Genomic DNA, 21,701 nt, shown 5'->3' with positions numbered 1-21,701 from the left:
ACAAACACAATATTCCCTTTGCCACCCCTTCAACCAAACTTCCCTTAATAATTTACACAATTATATTCCCTTTATTCCCAATATCTTTAGTTTGCCCATTTGCCTTTTGTTTGACACACTGAATAAATATTGACCTAAAAGTCAGGAACTAAAATCAAGCTTTCGAAACTGTGAGCTTTAAAAAAAATTATGATTCCTACATAGCAAATAGCTATGTGTTAGTCCCCATCTTATTATTTAAAGATTGTAAACACAAGGCATTCCAGTAACACTTGTCATTCAAATGATACATGTAATAAACTATTCAATTAATATAAAGAAAACAATATATTATACATTATTCATAAATCATCCAAAGCATTGAGGCCTGTCAGAGTTTGGGTAACTGCAAGGTAATGACACCTGGATTGTGCCAAGAATTGCTGCATTTCTGTCTACTGGCATGAGAGGATGGTGGACCATATTTTGAACTTTACCAAATGCTGTTTAGCTTCTATGTTTGATGCCACTTTCAGTTTTCCACTCTGTGGTTTGTTTTTGTTTTTTTTGGGGGGGGGGAGGGGGGGGCAGACGGACGACGACACTGTAATTGTGTTGCAAAAAAAAAAACCGCATATGTCAACATGACCTACACGTAAAATAGTATAACGTCAATTACAACAACAGACAGGTGCTTCTCAAGATATTGCCTTCAATACTTTAAAAAATAAATAAATTATACAGCATGTTGAATAGTAACACATTACCAACTTTTATAAAATTCAGATGTGTTTAATTAAATTCAGGCAAATGTAGCTTTCAAAAGATCTGCCAATCAGGTCTGACCGGTAAGGCAGTTCTCACACACATACAAAATGTCCTTATAATCTTGCAAAAGGAAAAGGCAAAGGGATACATTTGTATAAACTCACAGTATGTGGGACAGACAGAGCAGTGGACATTTAAATACAAGATTAAATGTACGTATTTTACTGAATATATGGGAAAGTCCGGAATTAGCCTACTGCTTGAATGAGACTAACATTTCTCAGATGACTTGATTTATAAAAATGTATAAAAATTTGCCCAAAATTACAAATAATGCTTTTAAGTTATTGCTTGATCTTGAAGTAGTACTTTAGCTAACACTGGTTTTGAATTGAACTTTATATATTAACAAAAATAAGTGTTTTTTTTTTTTTTGTATTGAGATAATACAGTTCAGACAGACACATTACACGTTTATGCCATTTTTAAAGAGACAACAATTTTTTAAAATCATATAAAAAAGCTACCACTGTATTGTATGTTTAAAAATAATAATAATTATATTATAATATTGGGGGAGACTGTGAAATAGCAAGGGTCTCTGCAAGACAATTCTGTACGTTTTAAAGGGTTGCTCCTAGAAAACATCAAATATTAAGGTATTTTAACAGCCTAATACAAAAATATTCATATTCTTCCCAGAGATTCATGATTCTTCAAAATTTAAGGGTTGGAGTTTTTTTTTTTTTTAAACTTTTCAATACTAAGAATAAATGTCTCAAAACCCTACTCTCTCTCTATCTATGTGTCCACGAGTATTCAGATCCTCATTCATTTATGGGGATTGCATGTTCTTGCATAGCTCAAGAAGTTTATTGGGGAGATCACCTTTGTCCTGCAGGGCTTTCAATAGCTTTCCAACTGTGGTGCCTCGCTGGCCTTCCCTCATTTTCCACATCTCAAGCATCTGGTGAACCTTCTCTTTCAGTCCATCCCGTTCGTAGTCGTGATCAATCTCTTCAATTTCTGGCTCTCTAATGCCAAGTTTCCGGGCACAGTGTTTCCAGTTTCTGCCAAGGTTGTCTCGAAGCAGTTGAAGATGTTCTTCCTCAACTGGATTATTCTCTAAATAAAAAAGTAATTAAAAAAAACACAAAAATGCATAAGGGTATGGTAATAAAAATAAACATATGATTTACAACCTTGTATGGAATTTGACAAAAATGCTACTAAACACATTTAACCAGTGGCGGCTCGTCATAAGAGGCTATGGAGTCCAAGACTATGTGTAATTTTGTAAAAGTAAAAAAAGCTTACCTTATGTCATGATTTCAAAGGTCTACTGTATTGCTATTGGCTAATGTAGCCTCAAAGTGGCTAAATGGGTGGGGGGGGAGTCTTCCACCTGCAGTCACCCTCACAGTTTTACTGTATTTGCATTGGCTACACGATGCAGGCTTGCAGCTAGCTTCTACCACTCATAAATAGACTTAATCTCGATGTGTCTGTTGCCAGGCAGGTTATGTGTGGTTACTACTCCATTAAGTTTTGATTTCCGTAGAGTATGTTGTAGATTTTTTAAAATTCATACACCTTTTTCCTTGCTTTCAATTGAGAAAAAACAAGAATAAAAAATAACAATAAAGTTGGACCCAAATTGGACCTTCTTCAACAGGGCGGACAAAAACAAAATTGCCTTTTAAATGCTCATGGTATGAAAAAACAAAATGGCTGACTGCAAGTATTTACAGTTTGGTTTTTCAAACTGGCTCATCTTCCAAATATTTTTTCTACAAATGACATCACTCAGGATTCATCAGCCAAGTTCATAATGTTTTTGTTATATTCTGTTGCTTGACGTGTGTGCTGCGTATACTATATTACTGTATTACACTTCTTATTAAATTACGAAGTACCTTCTGAAACATGTAACATTTTACTGTGTACAATCTCTCTCTCTCTCCTAATGCCATAAGGACCTTTTTTTATTGTGTTACATGTTCCCATGTGTTGCTGCAACTGTTTACGTAAGGTGTGTGTTTTTACATTTTGACCACTTTTTTAAAACTTTTACAGGCATTCCCTGTCTCAAGATGGCTTCAAGATGGATGATAGGAAATGTAGTTCTGTGAGGTGCAATGCAATATAAAAGTTTTAAAAAGTGGTCAAAATGTAATTAAAACAATACACACACCTTACGTAAACAGTTATAGCAAAACATGGGAACATGTAACACAATAAAATAAAAAGGTCTGGCAGTGGCAGTGGTGCTGCGTTCCACTGTAGTGCAACTACTGAGGGTGGAGGTGGTCTCCTCACCTTTCCCCCCTTCTCTGTAGCAGGCTCCCTTCCCTTGGGCTCCGGCCCCAGAATTTCTGGCAGCGCAAATGCTGCTGCTGGATACAACAAAGCCCCTGGTAAAGACAAGCAGGCATCCCTGGGCGGTGACAAGCAGACCTCCCCAGGCGACGGCGAGCAGACCTCCCCAGGCGATGGCGAGCAGGCCTCCCCAGGCAACGGCGAGCAGACCTCCCCAGGCGACGGAAAGCAGGCCTCCCCAGGCGACGGCGAGCAGGCCTCCCCAGGCGAAGGCAAGCAGGCCTCCCCAAGCGACGGAGAGGACATCCCCAGGCGATGGCGAGCAGGCCTCCCCAGGCGACGGAGCGGACATCCCCAGGCGATGGCGAGCAGGCCTCCCCAGGCGATGGAGCGGACATCCCCAGGCGATGGCGAGCAGGCCTCCCCAGGCGACGACGAGCAGGCCTCCCCAGGTGACGACGAGCAGGCCTCCCCAGGTGGTGCGGAACAGGCCACCCCGGGCTTTGCATGCTTGGCCTCCCTGGGCATCGCAGGCTCGGCAGCCCTGGGCGGTGCAGGCTCGGCAGACCTGGGCGGTGCAGGCTCGGCAGACCTGGGCGGTGCAGGCTTTGCAGGCTATGGCCAGGAGTTGATCCTTGGGAGGTAGCTTCAGCTTTTCTGGTGGTGGTGGCAGGAGCAACATGTAGTCTCCCTCTAGCGGTGGAGGCGGGAGCAACAGGTAGTCTCCCTCTAGTGGTGGAGGCAGGAGAAGCAGGTAGCCTCCCTCTAGCAGTGAAGGCGGGAGACTGGTGCGGCTCTTAAATTAGGCTTTGGCTGAGGGCACTCGGCCTCCCCCTTCTTGGGCTTGTTTATGCTTTTAGAAGAAAGTACAGTATGTAATCAATCGAGTCAAGCGCAGCTATGCTCTTTTTTGCAAAACCAGCAGAGATGCCATTTTGCTTTTTCTGCACTGCTAAATACAGTGGCGACGATCTGCAGTATCATGACGGTAGATCAAAACATGTGGACAATCTTCCGACCAGCAGGCTGGTGAGAACGACTTGAATGGTCTCCAAATGACTGAATTAAAAATGAATGTACACAGTCATATATGTGTCTTTGTCATTTCCTGAGATCTGGAGTGCCAAAACACACCAACAAGACGTTCAGTATAGGTGGAAAACAAGTTGTGGTCGCACTGTGGCGTTTGGGGACACAAATGTGTTTTTTTTCTTACCACAGAATATTAAACAACTGTACTTTGATTAAATAAAAAAATTAAAAAGTATATATATATATTTACTATTGTTATGAATTTACTACTCATTAATATCACAAAATCAACTTGACTCATCAGGCACCTATACTTTTAGCCATGTTTATCACATGGAAACATCTGATAAAAGATGCCATCATTACTTGCGCATATATCCACTGAGCACTTACTGTGGTTGTTTTAGTGCCGTTTTAACACACACAAACTCACACACACACAGTTGCTGCGCATTAAGTAACAAAACTGAATTAATAACAAAACTCACTACTCGTTCCTAACTGGATTAACTAGTGTGGTTCCCGCTGCCTTTTGCAAACCCAACGGGGTGTCTACTTAAACATTATTAATAGCAAAAGGTGAACTCGCAACCACATTTAGGCTGTGTGTGTAGATGCCTAAGTGTGCAATTACTGTCAATTTACTACTACTGCGGCAGAAAAAAATGCCCAAGCAATTTGGAAAGTAACTGAAAAAAAAAAACATTTCATACAGGGTATAGAACGCGAAAAACTATTTACATATATCTCAAAAATAGATACAAATCTTCATTTATTATTATTTATTTAATGAATAAAAACCAAAAAACAGCAGCCCTACTTACGATCCTTAGACTTACATTATAGACATGTAGCCCTTAACAGTCCTTAACACTGTTTCTCAATTTGCCACAACCCTTGGACAATGTTATGATTAATGCCACAATAACTGGCGAACTCCGTTAGTTAGCAAGTACAGTACTGTGCTTCCAGCTCTCAGAACTGTTGTCTGCAAAAGGTAAGATGCAAATTCTTCAGACAGTAAAGGCCATTGTACAGTGGATCCATTTCGTCATTTACATCCTGCATCCGAAAAAGTGCGCCAGTTCATTACACACTAGATGTGTTAATATTGTATTTCAGAGTTTTGATGTGCAGTGGAGGCTTTATAGTAAATATACCTAGCTTAGGTATTTTAATACAAAATAAATACAATTCTGTTGTTAATTCTTACATAACTTTGAACACAAAAAAATATTAAAATGTAGTATAAACTTAACCACTTCAACACCATGACGTACGCACGTACAGCAAATGAACACGCACTTACAGTACCATGCTGTACCTGCGTACGTCAAGTTTCCCATTGTATTCTATGAGCGGTTTCTCAGTCTAGCGTTTCAGGTTTCATTCCCTAAGGCAGTGCTAGTGCTGTGGAATGTGCAGTGAAAGTCGGGGGAGGGTCAGGTGACATTTGTATCCAATTGCATTTCATGTAGCAATTCCAATCTACCTGTAGGCTTTTAGAAGACTGAGATACATCACGGGAAGCCATTCAACTTTTACAAGTATATATATATATATATATATATATATATATATATATATATATATATATATATATATATATATATATATATATATATTATAATTTTTAATTATTATTATTAGTTTTACTTGTTAGTTGTATTTTATATAGTTTTTAGCGAAAGATAAACATGGCAATGTACGTGGTCTTTCTATAATGAGCAATGGGAGTGAAGTTGGTTCGGAGGATTTCGATACCAGCGACAGTGATGCTGACTTATCACTCAACGAGGATGATGAAGAGGCTGTGGACCGCAAAACAGGTGCAGGGTCTAATACGAAAATGAAAACAAAAGTAAAAGACACAAGAAAAATGTGCAGCGGTTGCAAAGGCAACCCTGGGTTCTGTTGTATTGAACATTTCAATAAATGGCACAAAGCAAGTCGACAATGGCACATGTTTTGATGTTGTTTGATTTTTATTTGATAATTACTGTTTACTGATTATTATTGTTATTAGCGTTCTTAGCAGCGTTTTTATCTCTATATTGAGCATGGGTATGTGGTACACAGGAGCATAAAGGGTTAATGAAAAACAGTTTAGGTCATTCATTTGTGTTTTATTCATCATATAGTAACATGTTAAACCAATTACAGGTTTGAAAACATCATTACTATTTTCAAAATCTGGTACCTCGGAAGGGGTTTCATTTTTACATCTGGAGTTGAAGTGGTTAATGATCAGAAAACACTGATGAAAGTTAAGATGTTTGCTAATTATTACGGTTCAACTAGATCATCAATAATGTTGTTACGCAATACATAATAAAAAAGTTATAAAAAACATATGATATTACACAACATAGCTGTTATAGCACCAGAAACCATATGACCAATATTTAATTTTTCAAACACTCGATCCTGTAATAAATATATCTAAAAGTTGGGAAGCTAGCAATGAGCTACCGAAAATACTTTACCATAATGACCTTCTATTCTCTGTGTATGGAGCCAGAAATTCCATCACTTTCATGTAGTGCCCCTTTTTTCTGACTGTTAAGCCCTGACCGCTCTTGCCCTGTCATGCTTCTTTCTCTGATATGTGTCTCCAGGTTAGGCCATTGTTTCTTTACTTCCTCGACTACAATTGAAATAAAAAGTATATGCTTGTAATAACCTATACTGCACTAAATACACATGTTTATGCATGCTATCAGTTCATAATTTCATGTTTTATAATACGTATAATTCATACCCAAGCCCACGGCAATCTTTCCATATGTTTTCTTTTTTTCAAAGTCTTTGTAATCTTTGTTGGATTTATCAAACACATTTTTGCTTGGCAACACACACAATTAGTTTCTCCATTTGGTTCAGGGAACTGCAAGTCGTTCTTGTCGTTTTTCATTGGTCAATGTCATTTTTAACACACAGCAAATCGGATCAAATCGAACTTGTTTTGATTCTAGAATTGATGCATCACCGTCGTACAACAATTACGGACTCGGTGTGCAAGACACAATAGGGGTGCACATTGTTTTTTCTTCTTACGCACACGTTAAAATCTGATGCATGATTGGATCCAGTGTGCAATGGCCATGTGCAATGGCCCTAAGAAACACGTGTTTCTTAAATGCCTATATACCCCTAAAGAAGAGACCTTGAAAGTGAAACTTAAAGAAACAGGGGTTCTTTACAAATCAGACTGCAGGCATAATGATTGCATGTCCCTGCTTCAGCTTCATTTAGTGTTCCTATGTGGTATGTACAGTAATTTCATATGATATCGCACTGTGGGTGGGGGCGTCGTCACAGCCTGAAACATTTGCAAAAAAAGTTTGAGAACACCCTGCTCTAAATCACTGTAGGAAGAGTGATAAAAACAAAACATAACAACGTGTTCTTGCTTTTCTGTTCTGTACCACATCATGGATGATTACTACTTTGTTACCTGTCTGACAATGTGGGCAATAACCCTTACACTATCAGTGCACTACTGTGGCAATTTTGAAAAGAGCTTTGAAACACACTTTCAAGTTATAAGTGTAAAAAGTTGTCAGGATGTTAACAATGAAAACAGTTGTGGCAACACATGGAAATGTGTAACGCTATATTTTTCGGAAGCCTGCTACTTACTCTTTAAGTGAAGATCCTGACCCTTCAAGCTAGGGGTGCACAACATACGGTCCACTGCCTCCTTAATCCAGCCAGTAATCATTTTAAAATGATGGATTAAAACTGACCCGCTGGCAAGCACATATTACAGTTGTTCTGTAACTAATCAACACAGCCAGGTTCGCTCTCATAATACAAAACATGTTTTGACGGTCTTTGCATGCATCATAGCGAGAGTTTCAGAAGCGGGAATTAAATGTGAGGTTTTCAATGGTTCAGTGGTGGCGATTTTTCTCTTCCAGACAAAAAGCAAAACACAAGTAAATGAAACTGAGCTGACCTGAAAAGAGAAAGGATTTGTTTTGGAAAATATATACTGGGTGAGAAAATTCACAAATATGTCTCCATTGAAGCCAGACACTGGTAAAAAGAGAAAGATTCATCATGAACACCGGCAGTTTAACCCAGGGTGGACAGAAAGGCTGGATGTCTACACTTGTCTTTTCTGACTTGAATGTACTGCCATTCTGAAAGAATACAATTTCCGTTGTCATCATGAGACAAAACAGGCAAAATACACTTGCTGGGAGAGCTAAAAAAACTGAACATCTCAGAATGTACTTATCAGGCCAGCAAGGTGTTTTTGAACATAAAACACAAGGAATCTCAATCTGCTACGATAGCAAGTTTCAAAGTCGCTCAGCTCATTGCAAAATCAGGATGCCCTTTCGCACATGGAGATTTTGTAAAAGAATGTCTGACGGAAATATGTGAGGTCATTTGTAATACCTAAAAATGTCTACATTTCCAGCTGATGAGCGAAAAAGCTTATGTAATGATTCTGTGTACTTCTCAGCTGCACTTGATGAAAGCACGATGCCAGAGACAGGGCACAACTTTTAATTTTCATTCGTGGAATAATGAGAAAATCTGAAGTCCACCAGGAGATGGCACCGCTTTTATATCTGCGTGGCAGAACCCCTGGCTCTGACATTTTTAATCCATTTAAAATAGCAGTAGAACAATTACATTTGCCCTGAGACAAGCTGGTGGGGGTGACTACCAATGGTGCACCGGTATGACAGGTGCTAGTAAAGGGTTCATTGGATGTGTAAAGAAGCAGATCGGTGAAAGAGCTGATCTACTGAAGTAGTACCAGGTCATGGACTTTGTTGTGTCGACAGTTAACTTCATTCATGCACGTTCTTTAAATCATCGTGAATTTCAGTAATTTTGTGAAAACATAAGTGCCATTTATGGTGATGTTGTGTATCACACAGGTGTCAGATGGCTTTGCCGTGGCAACATCTTAAAGCGTTTCTTTGCACTGAGAAATGAAACAAAAACATTCCTGCAAAAGAAAGGTTGGAACACCTCTGTTATAGAAGGCAGTGAATGGATTCTTGATCTTGCTTTTTTAACTGATATTACAGCTCATCTTAATGATTTAAGCCTGAAGTTACAGGCAGTCAGCTTATTTCTGATTTGTTTGAGGTTGCCTGTGATTTTGAAATTAAATGAAAGCTGTTCACAAACCAGCTTGAGAAAGGGCAACCGACACACATTGAGGCATGTCAAGAAGCTTTTCCACAGGACACAACATACAAATGGAATCGCCATGTAGGTGTACTAAAACAATGGCAGGAAGTGTTTGGCAGCAGATTTGAGCAGTTCAAGAGTGAGCCAGCCTTGTTTAAACTCTTTTTAGACCCTTTATCTGTTGATGCTGAACGTGTCCCTGACGAATTCCAACTGGAAATCATTGAACTGCAGTGTTCCAGTATGTTGAAGAACAAGCATACAAAAGTGTCGTTGTTGGAATTCTACTGATCTTTGGATGATGATTAGTTTTCCAATCTCTGCAGAGAAGCTTTAAAGTTGGTCTTCTTGTTTGGCAGGACTTCTGCCTGTGAGCCGGTGTTCTCCATTATGAGCCTGAACAAGACTGACGGATGATAACCTGCATGCTGCACTCCACTACTTCACTGGAGCCCAACACCCAAAATCTGGTGTCCCAGAAACGCTGCCACTGAAATATTTACCAGTCGGAGAGGGTGAGTACTAAAAATCATATTATTATTGTCTTTAGGTACCAGGGTTTAAAAAAAATGCATATGGTACGCAATATGTGGGAATAATTATTTACCTCATGAATTTTGGCCCTTGGTTAGTTGGCTTTCTCTGTATCTGGCCCCTCACAAAATATAGCTGTGCACCCCTGCTTTTAAGTGGAGCATTTCCAAATGAGAAATTCTGTTTCACCATAAAGTTGTTCCCTAAGCCGATGTGTTCTCTTAGGAGGTGTTCCTATATGCAGAGACTACTGTATATAACAATTTGCCATATCGTATGTATTGCCGATAAGCTTTTCCCCCCTTTTTCTCCCCATTTTCTATTACAAAAAAAAAACAAAAAACAAAACTTCCAAACACTGGATCACATTGTTAACTAGCTTGTTAAACCAAGATCCAATTCCATAGCAAGACTACCTGTAATGGTCTTTCACAGTTCTTTCCTACTCTCTAGATGAATGCGAACAGAAGCAGGGTAGGGTACTGAAAGGTAAAAAGCTCGAGAGGCAGGCAAGGACTTTTGCTGTACATACAGTATTGTGATTTGTGATTCCTATGAAAATTGAAGATTCTACTGAATCGACAGGGTCAGGTTAACCATTAATATATTAAAAAATGTGATGCATCGTCCCTGCCTAGTTTACATTAGAAGACCTTTAAAAGAAAAGTGTTACCACATTCCTCAAGTCTCTATTAATACTAAAGAGCCAGCTGCTATTGATCCACTATTGCGTTTTTATCATTTTATCTGCTTCTTTCATTACGCTTGTCTGGAAAATTATAGCTGCCTAGGACTGAACTGACTTACTAATTCCATTCAAATCATGTGAAAAAATGGCCTTTCAGCTTGGATGAGGTTAAGCCAGCAGTTGAAAGGTCACATTGTCACATGGTTTGAATGAAGTGCACGTTCAAACTAAGAGCGACCGATACAGATAGAAACGATAACACAGCAATAATGGTCACAAAACCAATAACCAAACACACTGATTACAAACACATAAAAAGTGTGTTAAACAAAATTAGAAGTACAGATAGCTGCGAAATCAGTGGAGGAAAATGTATTTAAAAACGGTATGTTTAACAACAACAAATGTCCTTGCAAAGTCTGACCACACACAAAATATAGCCTTCACTAGCCTAAGCGGTAAGACAGACAGCATATCAGAGTTAGACTAAATGTATCTACTACATGGTGGCATCTTCTGTCTGTCTGTCAAATTTGAATTTTTACATGTGCATACAATAGACTGTCGTCTTTTTTTTTTAAAATCTATCTCATGTAACTGCTAGCTTACATTTTGCGAATAAAGCTGTAAAATGTTATAACTATAATGGAAATGTTTAGCTTCACTTACATTTACCCTGTCTGATTAATATGGTAAGTGACTCTTTTTTTTTTTTAACAAAATAGCATACACTGCTGGGAAATCCTTTCACAAATTTAAAATGGAGATCATTTAGTTTTCAGATTAACATATGTTTTTTAATCCTTTTTTTCCTTCAAAAACACAAATGAAATGAATTGTCATTTTACAAACGGGTCCTGATATAAAAAAAAAATCACAAGGTATTACTCCTCACCAAACATTTGTATAATTTCCACAGGACAGTTGTTGCTTTGTGGGCTAGACGGGCATGGATCTGAACTGATGGTCTGGCTTCCGATGCTCAGGTGATTGTAATTGCCTATCTGCACTCCACTGGCATTGTTTATAATCCAGTTTCCTGTCCCTACAAAAACAGAAGACCAGAACATACATAATTAATACTGTTTCCATGCTAGGCAATAATATTGTAGGTAGAACAAATTAATTAGTTTGGGAGATCTTGTGAGCTTGAGTGTAAAACTGACAGAATATTTTTGCAAAAGGTGAATAACATTTTAATGCATCCACATCAACAGGGGCCAGCATGCATTAAAAAGGATTGGTTTGATGTCACAAGCAGGCAAATCAGAGGGTTAAATCCTTACCTAAAAAGTCATTTGGATTTAGCAGTCCTGGTATTGAAGCATGAGAGTTATTAGGCCATACACACTTAGTAGCATTGGGGGTGGTGATGTTTTCTAAAATAAGAATGGGGAGGAAGCATTAAATTATTTTTAGGTTTGAAAATCTTTTCATTCGAAATGTTTCTTCTTCCCCTACAGTACTGCCACTGGTTGATCAGCAGTGACATGTCTACCAGCATTAATTCCAGCAAAAGTCAAACTTTAATTAGTTAACTACTGTGACAGAGATCAAATGAAGCTTGGTGTGAGATCTCCTTCCCAACCTGTGAGGGCACTAGAAAGAAGGAACAGAGTAACCTTAAGTAAATGACAAGACAATTTATTCCGTAGGGTAGGTGGAAGTCTGCCATTTAGAAAGGGGGCGGAGCTACGGCACCCAAGCTCACTGACCCGGACAGTAAGAACATAAGAACATAAGAACATAAGAACATAAGAAAGTTTACAAACGAGAGGAGGCCATTCGGCCCATCTTGCTCGTTTGGTTGTTAGTAGCTTATTGATCCCAAAATCTCATCAAGCAGCTTCTTGAAGGATCCCAGGGTGTCAGCTTCAACAACATTACTGGGGAGTTGATTCCAGACCCTCACAATTCTCTGTGTAAAAAAGTGTCTCCTATTTTCTGTTCTGAATGCCCCTTTTTCTAAACTCCATTTGTGACCCCTGGTCCTTGTTTCTTTTTTCAGGCTGAAAAAGTCCCTTGCGTCGACACTGTCAATACCTTTTAGAATTTTGAATGCTTGAATTAGGTCGCCACGTAGTCTTCTTTGTTCAAGACTGAACAGATTCAATTCTTTTAGCCTGTCTGCATATGACATGCCTTTTAAGCCCGGAATAATTCTGGTCGCTCTTCTTTGCACTCTTTCTAGAGCAGCAATATCTTTTTTATAGCGAGGTGACCAGAACTGCACACAATAGACTGCGTGGCATCCGAGGATTGGAGGAGCGGATGTGCTTGTTAACCTAGGGGTCATGGGCGAGGGTATAAATAGGGTGTGTGGCTTCAGTGATCTGTTCCTTTGCATTTGGTTAATATAAACAACCTAGAAGGCGCCCGTATTGTCTGTACCAAAACCGTGAGTGTTCTGTTTCGTCTGTGTAATAACACTGTTTGTCTTGTGTGTTGTTTCTCACATAGAATACTGAGCACGATCCGGAGCTGCAGCCACAGGCCAGCGTAAAACCCGGACATCACCACTCACCGTTCCACTACAGGAACTGTCTTTTTGCACCACTAGCACTAAAATCACGCACTATTAGAATTGTGTCTGTGTTTTGTGTTTTGTGTGGGTGAAAGAACCGGACTTTGGGTTACGTGTCAAACTCGTGGGATTACAAACAAGAGTGATACACGCCGCTGTACCACTTCCATCATTATTATTGTTTGCAGGTTTGCCATAAAGCTCTGGACATTACAATAATTAATAAACACCCCTGCACCTGTAAATCATTCATCTGTGTAATTAATCCGCTCTGCACTGCACTCGCCACTTTGCCACACTACATATAAACTGCTGCATTTTGAAACAATCATCATACTATGTTAGAACAAACCAAACACTTAACCAGTGGCACGCCAATACAAATCACGCTTACAGTGCATCTCTATATTTACACAACCCTGCTACGACTACCTTCAATTTTAGTTCAACCACACAAATACAACAACATCATTGTATCAATCAAATTCAGGAGTGTTCACAACAGTAAAGTTGCAGTACCCATAAATAAGCATTAGAGAGCAAAACCATTTATTCAGCTGCAAACCTCTCATCATCTGAAATGTCTTCAATTAGTCTTTGCTTTGCACAGTATCATTAGACAGCGGGACACATTTGATTTTTGGTGCAGCCTCCTTACTTAGCATTATCTTCAGGGATGTCCACACTGAGGCAGGTCACCAATCTCTATGGGGCTGTTTTGCTTTTGTAATACAGAGAGATGCTAGAGAACTTTTTTTTTTTTTTAAATCGAGAAATTGAGGACAAACTTTTTTTTTAAATGTTTCCACCACATTGAATAATAAGCAAATGGTGTGTAGTGAAAGTAGCAAGATTTCTCTGAAGATATTTCTGATAGACTTCCTAATAATATGACAAACAGTATTTGTGGTTGACTCCATTGTATAAGGCGAATAGTGAACTGTTAGACAAATTCTTTATAAAACAAAAAAATCTAGTAATTTGTGTTTTTGAAATTTTTATTACAAATAAAAAAGAACACATATTACCGTGCTATACAAATATATTTGCAAGTGTTAACTATATCCTGTTCACAGACACACCAAACTAAATTACATGATTAGCCATTTTTCATTTATGATATGATAAGGCTTACATCTTAATAACAGTAATCTTAATATAGCGCCTTTCATAGTGGACCACCATCACAAAGCGCTTTACAAGATACGAGACTAGGATGTGTGAACTATGCATCAGCTGCTGAGTCACTTACAACAACGTCTCACCTGAAAGACGGAGCAAAAGGAGGTTAAGTGACTTGCTCAGGGTCACACAGTGAGGTAATGGCTGAGCTGGGATTTGAACCCGGGACCTCCTGTTTACAAGCCTGTTTCTTTAACCACCGCTTTGCCCCTCGAACACATTTATGTTGTAACAAACGTGTGTGTGTGTGTGTGTGTGTGTGTGTGTGTGTGTGTGTGTGTGTGTGTGTGTGTGTTTGTGTGGTGTGTGTGTGTGTGTGTGTGTGTGTGTGTGTGTGGGGGGGGGGGGGGGGGGGGGGGGGGGGGGGGATGTGCAGATGATCCACCAAGTACAAGTATTAGTAATGCAGGCCTTTTGTTTTTGTGAAAAGATAAACTAAGACATACCTTTATCTTGTGATGGGTAACGATTTATAGGACTGAAGGGCATCCCCTGCATAGCTTCTGACTCTGGAACTGGAAACCCAGCTGGCAAAGAATTCATGCGTTGAAACAGAGGATTATATGGGAATGGTGCGCCCGTGCTGTATGGATATGGACTACCCGGTACAGGCCCCACAGTTCCAGGACTGTTATACATGCCAGGGTAGTTGAATGGTTGGTTAACCTCTGTCTTCTGACTTGTATCACTGGTATTAGGATATACTTTGGATTCTCCAGGGGAAGACAGCCCTAGATAAGGCTTCCTCTTGGGCACCTCTTTATTCCTGGCTGCAGATTCTCCAGTGGAAGCCTTCTCATAAGAAGGATTGTTGGAGACTCTTCTGTTTCTTTCTTCTCTAAGCGGATCAAGTGTGCTGCCTGAGGCATGCTGTTGATCCATGCGGCTACCGTACTTGTGGTATTTGTACTCCCCGTCTAGTTTCTGCTGCAGAATGTTCTCACCAGGTGTAGCATCAATCTGGATGGAATTCTCAGAAAAAAAGATGTCCTCAACGCTGGTTTCAACAGGCGATTCTTGGGAGCTGCGCAAGGAACTAGGGTGATCTAAGCAAGAAAAATGAACACCCAATTACCAAACAGATGAAGTCACCTACCAAGATATTAGTGTAAACAGATTTTAATGCACTGTAACAATTATATTTAACAAAAAAATGTAAAAGAAAAAAAAACCTCAGAGAGAAATGTGGTGTGGCGAGAGCCTTGCACTAGCTCTGGATTTTGGATTGAATATTTTTGTAAGAACACTTTGTAGTCGGAAATGTGCAGGGTATCTTATTGTAGATGATTTACTGATATTTTGAAAATTTACTCTACTAAAAATTTTGACTGCATGAACCTACCATAGGCATATTACATGTGCTACTGGACAGTATTTTATGTGGGATTAATTTATTCACATTTATTTTTCTTAGATATTTAAACTGATCTATATTCAAATGAGCAGTTACCCTATTAAGGCAAGTACCGTCGGTTTACTCTAACAAAGTTAATGTTAATGAAAGACTACAAAAGCCTACATTTACTCACTAAGAACTGTTTTAAAAGATGAAGTCATTGGCAATGCAGCTCAACTGTTTGTAACTCAAAGTAGCATACTCACTGTACAGGTACTAGCATATGGGGGACCTCTGTGCAAACAATGGTTATCTATATACTGTTTAAACAACTTTCTTTATAAATATTTTTACCTGTGCAAATCTGTACTTGACTGTGCACAAAAGGAAAAACATCCTTTCGTACTGCCCTATGAGCTGTGCCGATCAAGTTGTAGTTTCACACAATGAAGCCCAACCATTTTTTATTTGTTAGCAAACAAGGCAGCCATTGTAAGAATTCTTCTTAATGACGATTGTATTTTACAATGTGTTAGTATGTGGCGAGTCATTCATTTACATATAAGAACATAAGAAGAACATAAGAAAGTTTACAAACGAGAGGAGGCCATTCGGCCCATCTTGCTCGTTTGGTTGTTAGTAGCTTATTGATACCAGAATCTCATTAAGCAGCTTCTTGTAAGAACCCAGTTTCTTTGGGTGTGATATATGGAACCATCGCACAAAAATGTGCAGCGGCCGAACTACCTCCTCACTTAGTAATAGCCCATCTAAACTGAAATTAATGGCATATCTGAGAAATACTTTTAATTTGGAATTGTTATTTATGTTAACTGTCATAAACTGTGTAGTACCTTGTGTGGGCTCTAATGTCAACAACTTCATTTTTTCCAGAAAATCTTCTGGTCCTTCATATGCTTTCTGCAAGTAAAGAAAAAACAGTGCTTTGAGTTACAACCGTTAAATATATATTTAAAAATTCTATGACATGGTCGTTGGATTCCTTGGGTTAAGAAACTGAGCAAACGTCCAAACTGATAAAACGTGGTAAGATTAGAGACCAAGAAGACAAAAAATTAGGGTAGTCAGTTAATTACAGTTAACTTCCGTGATTAACACAATCATTTTTTTGGATTTTTTTAACGCATGTTAATCACACTCCTGTCTTAGCATCCCGCAATTCATTTCCTGCAGCGCCATTTTAGTGCATGCCAGGATAGGATTAGTGTAGTCTTCGTTTGAATATAACATGTCACTGAACCGTATTATGTAATAAAGCACTCAAACGGAAGGACTTGTTAGGGGGCTTAGGTTGGCCAGGGTGTCCTCGGCTCACTGCGCACCAGCAACACCTGTATCTGGCAGAGCGGCTGTGGGCTTGCCTGTAAGCTGCCCAGAGCTGCTTTGTCCTCTGATGCTGCAGCTCTGAGGTGGCTGCATGGTGAATCCGCAGTGTGTAAAGAAGCGGTCGGCTGACAGCACATGCTTCGGAGGACATCACGTGCTCATCTTCCCCGCTCCCTAGTCAGCACATGGGTGGTAGTGGTGAGTTCTAACAAAAAATAACTGGATACTCTAAACATTAAGAATGTACAGTTGCTGCCTCAGCTTGCTAAGACAGCTTTGCCTGTGTCACAGGGATAACCCTCAGGCATTATGCAAATAGCAAACAATGTACAGTAAAAATGTACAGTTGCTGACTGGGAGGTACATTAGTGCGCAATGGGGGTTACATATCTCCTACGCCCCCACTCCCATTCTAGGCATCGCCCCTGCTGAGGCTGGGCACGTCTGCTGAAGCAGCAATGCCGTTGTGTAACAGGGAGGGAGCTGCAGCTCCTGTATAAAGTATGTACTGTAACAGGGCTGGTGCAGTATACAGTACTTGTAACAAAATCCTGCTGTCTCAAACAACACAACAGCAACCCTGCTGTACTGTATGTTACAGGCAAGTACTGTAAAACAGCTAAAAACAGCGCGAGTCGAGCCTCAAACCGGTTGGCTGATCCTGGACTCACTGTTTTGTAGCACAATATCACTTTTGAACAGAGTCTGAGCGGTGATAAACCGAGGCTGAACTGAGCAGACAGTAAAATGAACCGAGATGAACCGATCAGTTCACAGCCGGATGTTGCTGTGCTGTACAGTACCTTGAAAGGCACAGTTCAGTGGGTGGTTATACCCTGTATGATAAGATTCGGGTACACCGGTGCAGCAACCTCGTTCACTGTTGAGTATGTATACAGGGTCGGGAACGGAGCAGGTCTGTGACCCACAGTTACCGCAAAAGCAATATATAGGGGTGCCCACTTATATAGCTATAGGCAAACCAACACAGCCTTAAGACTAGGGAAAGCCCACTGACAGAGTGGCTACAGCCTTTGTAATGGACACTGCAAGCAGAGACCAAGGTGGCACGAAACACTGCAGGAAAGACTGCAAGCAGTCAGACATAACGCTAGCCTATTGACTGTGTAGTGAATCGGAGTGGTAACCTCGTTCGTTGTACAGAATTTGTACCGGCGGGAACGGGGTAGGCATGAACATACATTTACCACTTAAGCAGACTATAGGAGTGTCCACCTAAAGCGCTTCTGGCACACTCTGTCCTAAGACTGGAGAAAGCCTGCTGTAAACCGTGTCAGCCTTCGCAATGACACTGCAATCAGAGACCAGGGCGGCAATGAAACACAACGGGAGGGGCTGGGGACAGCCAGACCCAAAGCAGAGCTGAGCCCAGCAACTGCTAGTGAATTAGAATAGTAATCTCGTTCGATGTACAGTGTACCGGCAGGAACAGGAGCAGGTCTTACCACGGGAGCAATCTAAACCGGTGCCCACCTACAGCGCTCTTGGTTATTCCAACAGTCTGAAAACTGAGGTAACCTACTATTAGAGCCCTAAAAGTCTTCACAAAAATTCTACAAGCAGAATTAATGTGGCAGCAAGACAATTAGGCAGAAAACCCAAAACGCATGTCTCAGTCCGACAGGTGCACTAGAATGTCTGTGAAAAGAAATAGAAAAATACACACAGAGAAACAATTTTTTCTCACACAAAAACATTAAACACTTGATTATCGTTAGTCATGTATAATTTTCATAATACAAAACTAAATTTTTATATTCAACTTCAACTAAACTAGCAGCCTGAGCGAGAACACAAGTAGCCGAATTAAGGTTGTTCTATCTTGGGGAAGTGGCGACGGAGCCATCGGCCTCATACGGGGCACTGAGAGACTTAACTAAAACCATGGCTGAGTGCACAATACGTGTAGATAGCAATTACTGTAATCACATAAATATAAATCACAATAACAGTAGAATTATGCAAGCGAATAAGCAGATAAAAGTAAATCCATCACTTATCTCTTCGTAGTCAACCTTGTCACAGGTCAGATGAAAGGAAAAATTATACTGAGATCTGTGCGTGCAGTCTATTTATGCCCTCGGGGTGGGCATGACTGTGTCACAGGCTCTGACAAGCAGTCTTTGTTATATCTATGATGATGATGATGATGATGATGATGATGATACTAATAATAATAGCATCAGTAATACAACAAACCTAAATGAGGTTGATGCAGTAACTGTATTAATTAAATATGTGATTAAAACCAAGATTAATCGTGTTTAATTTTTTTTTTTATCTCTTGACAGCCCTAAAAAATTAAAATGATTAAAATTGAAATGCTTAACAGCAACACAATTAAAAGTAGTCAGCTTTCGCTACAGTAAAGGACATTGCAAATTTAAGTAGAGAGCATGTTCTATGGCAAATGACTCCAAACTGTGTTATACAGAAAATAAGTCAATAAATGGCATGTGAATACTTGCCTTCAGGTTTTCCAGGTCTCTTTCTATGTCTTTGGTCAGGTGCTTTGTGTAAAAAGGAGTGAATTTTTTTAAGCAGTCTACAAAAAAAGGGGATGAAAGACAGGAAACACAATTAGATTGACATACAATACCAGGGCGTGTGTGTAACATTTTTCAATGTTGTTCCTGATTATGTTAAAATCTTGGTTGCAGTACCCATTGCTACTGTACTTGCCACACCCAGAACATGTGTGTCATTTCACATTAGGCTAGGCTAATTCATTATCATTTGACTTCTGGTGGCCTGGGCTTGATTGAGTTTGCTGATCTCAAGCTAGACTCAGTGGACATGATCCACATCCCAAAGCCACCACACAATGTGGTATTGTTTGCAGTCTGCTTGGGACTTACCATTTCTGTAAGTATTACTTTCAAGTCGGAAAGGCCAATTTAGGCCAGGTCTTATACACTCAGCACTTGGATATCTGTTACCCCGATGCACGTCAGTCGTGTTTTACCGCCCTTGTATTAAGAATAAAATCAATCCCCATTATACATATGTAACAAATTAATGCACCTACCCATCACACGCGACCACTTTTGTGATACAAAGGCAAATCTCTTCAATGTTACAATTTATTTGAATATCTGTTACAGCTCGTGTTTTTTTTTTCTCTCCGCATGCTAAATCAGTCTGAGCAGTTGCTAGTAATTAATAGATACAGACAATAATTCTACTCGCTACCAAACCACGCCCCAGTCTTGACTGCTCATGAATATGCATGACAGTGGCAATTTCTTTATATTTTATCTTTATCTTTAATTATATCGTTGTTGTACTTTACTGTATTTTGCTTTATATGTTACTGTTTGCGTTTTTTTTTGGTGGGGGGGGGGGCGGGTTCCGGTAAATAGTGAGACTCTGCAGTTACAAAGCGCTTCCTCCATTTTCACCTGACAATGCAGCCAAAATAAAGCGAAGAGACAAGCTATGGTAATGTAATAATTATGTAATTTTTTTAAAATATGGGATCTCTAGTTGTTGTGCATTTTCATTTGCAAGCGAACAGTGACATTAGGGCCTTATCGAGTACTATATTCTGGAATGTTGAATACTGTCTTTGGATACTGTTTTAATTCTGGAAACTTTTTTTTTATGTTTTGCTAAATAGCATTATCTTTTATGTTGTACGCACGGGGAATTTTACATACTGCTACAATATGAATCAGGATTTAAAAGTATGTCCTGTATTACAATCCACGTATCGTTTTTTTTGGCAAGTGATATTTTCATTATCACATCGTTCTGAATTAAAATACTTCTTTTGAAAATATAGAACTGTACCAACAAAACCAATACAGTACATCTAAATGGAAGGCTACTTATTTTCAGATATGTATTTTTGATATTGCATCATTTTTGTGTTCCCTGAAAAATGGACAAGGGTTGGAACAGGCTAAAATGAAATAATCAGATATACACCATTTTAACCATCTTATATTTTATAGGATTGGATATGCGAGTGCTGACTGTAGTGTATAACATTATGAAAATATCTACTTGTTTATTATGTTACAGTAACATTGTCAGTATGGTAACATTGTCAAACCTGAGTTGATATAATTATATTATTATATTATTATTATAATAATATAATATATTAGTATATTAATATATTTATTTGGCAGGTGCTTTTATCCAAGACGACTTACAGATGTAACAGGGTAGTACAGCGTTACAATGCAAGCTTAATATTTAAGTGCAGTATATTTACAATAAGTGCAAATAATACAACTATAACACAATATGAACTCAGATGTAACAAGTTAGGATTACAACACGCTGTTGTTAATAGGCATCCTTTATTTTTAACATTAAACATACTTACCTGTGAATGCTGGGCGCTTCGTAGAATCAGCACCCCAGCAGAGCTTCATTAAGTTTGTAATCTCCTCTGGTGTAGAGACGGGAATGTCACTCAGGTCTGGACGATCACCTTTACAGACACTATGGTAAACATGACCTTCATTGTGTGCATCTGGAATAAGGAAAAAGGGAAGACTATTGACTTTCTTTTATGGCTAACTTTATAATGTTTTTCTGGTTTTATTAACTTCATTTTTCTTGCTTACTTGTAGCTTTTTTTTGTTTTGTTTTATGTTAAACTTTTTTTTTTTTTCGGTACTTTCACTTTTATATAACCATGAAATTATTGTTTTCAGTTACTTTCCAAAATTCTTGGGTGTTTTTTTTTTTTTCTGTCACAGTATGTATAGCAACTCGACAGTGCTTTCACACTTGCACCTTCTTTCCTTTGCTGTCTTCCACAACTAAATCCTTATGTTCACAGCCATATTCTTCTC

The 21,701-nt window shown here is 39.2% G+C and overlaps 1 protein-coding gene across 3 annotated transcripts in view; it reads right to left on the bottom strand.

Annotated features, from left to right (window-relative positions):
- Positions 1-612: 612 nt before the first annotated feature.
- ripk1l (receptor (TNFRSF)-interacting serine-threonine kinase 1, like) overlaps positions 613-21,701 on the bottom strand; it is a 32,976-nt gene continuing 11,887 nt past the window's right edge. The window contains exons 6-12 of one of the 3 annotated variants that reach the window (XM_041248017.1): positions 21,227-21,376; positions 19,359-19,435; positions 16,377-16,443; positions 14,633-15,232; positions 11,767-11,859; positions 11,376-11,525; positions 613-1,872 (exon numbers count right to left, since the gene is read on the bottom strand). In XM_041248017.1, the coding sequence (XP_041103951.1) occupies positions 1,583-1,872; positions 11,376-11,525; positions 11,767-11,859; positions 14,633-15,232; positions 16,377-16,443; positions 19,359-19,435; positions 21,227-21,376 (1,427 nt within the window). In that variant the 3' untranslated portion in view covers positions 613-1,582. The remainder of the gene's footprint in view (positions 1,873-11,375; positions 11,526-11,766; positions 11,860-14,632; positions 15,233-16,376; positions 16,444-19,358; positions 19,436-21,226; positions 21,377-21,701) is intronic. The other 2 variants (XM_041248018.1, XM_041248019.1) reach the window with 2 other exon arrangements.

The sequence above is a fragment of the Polyodon spathula genome, chromosome 4 (assembly GCF_017654505.1).
Source record: "Polyodon spathula isolate WHYD16114869_AA chromosome 4, ASM1765450v1, whole genome shotgun sequence".
NCBI classification, from domain to species: domain Eukaryota; kingdom Metazoa; phylum Chordata; class Actinopteri; order Acipenseriformes; family Polyodontidae; genus Polyodon; species Polyodon spathula.
Note: the sequence above shows the minus strand (reverse complement) of the source record. Positions and strands in the feature narration are given on the sequence as shown.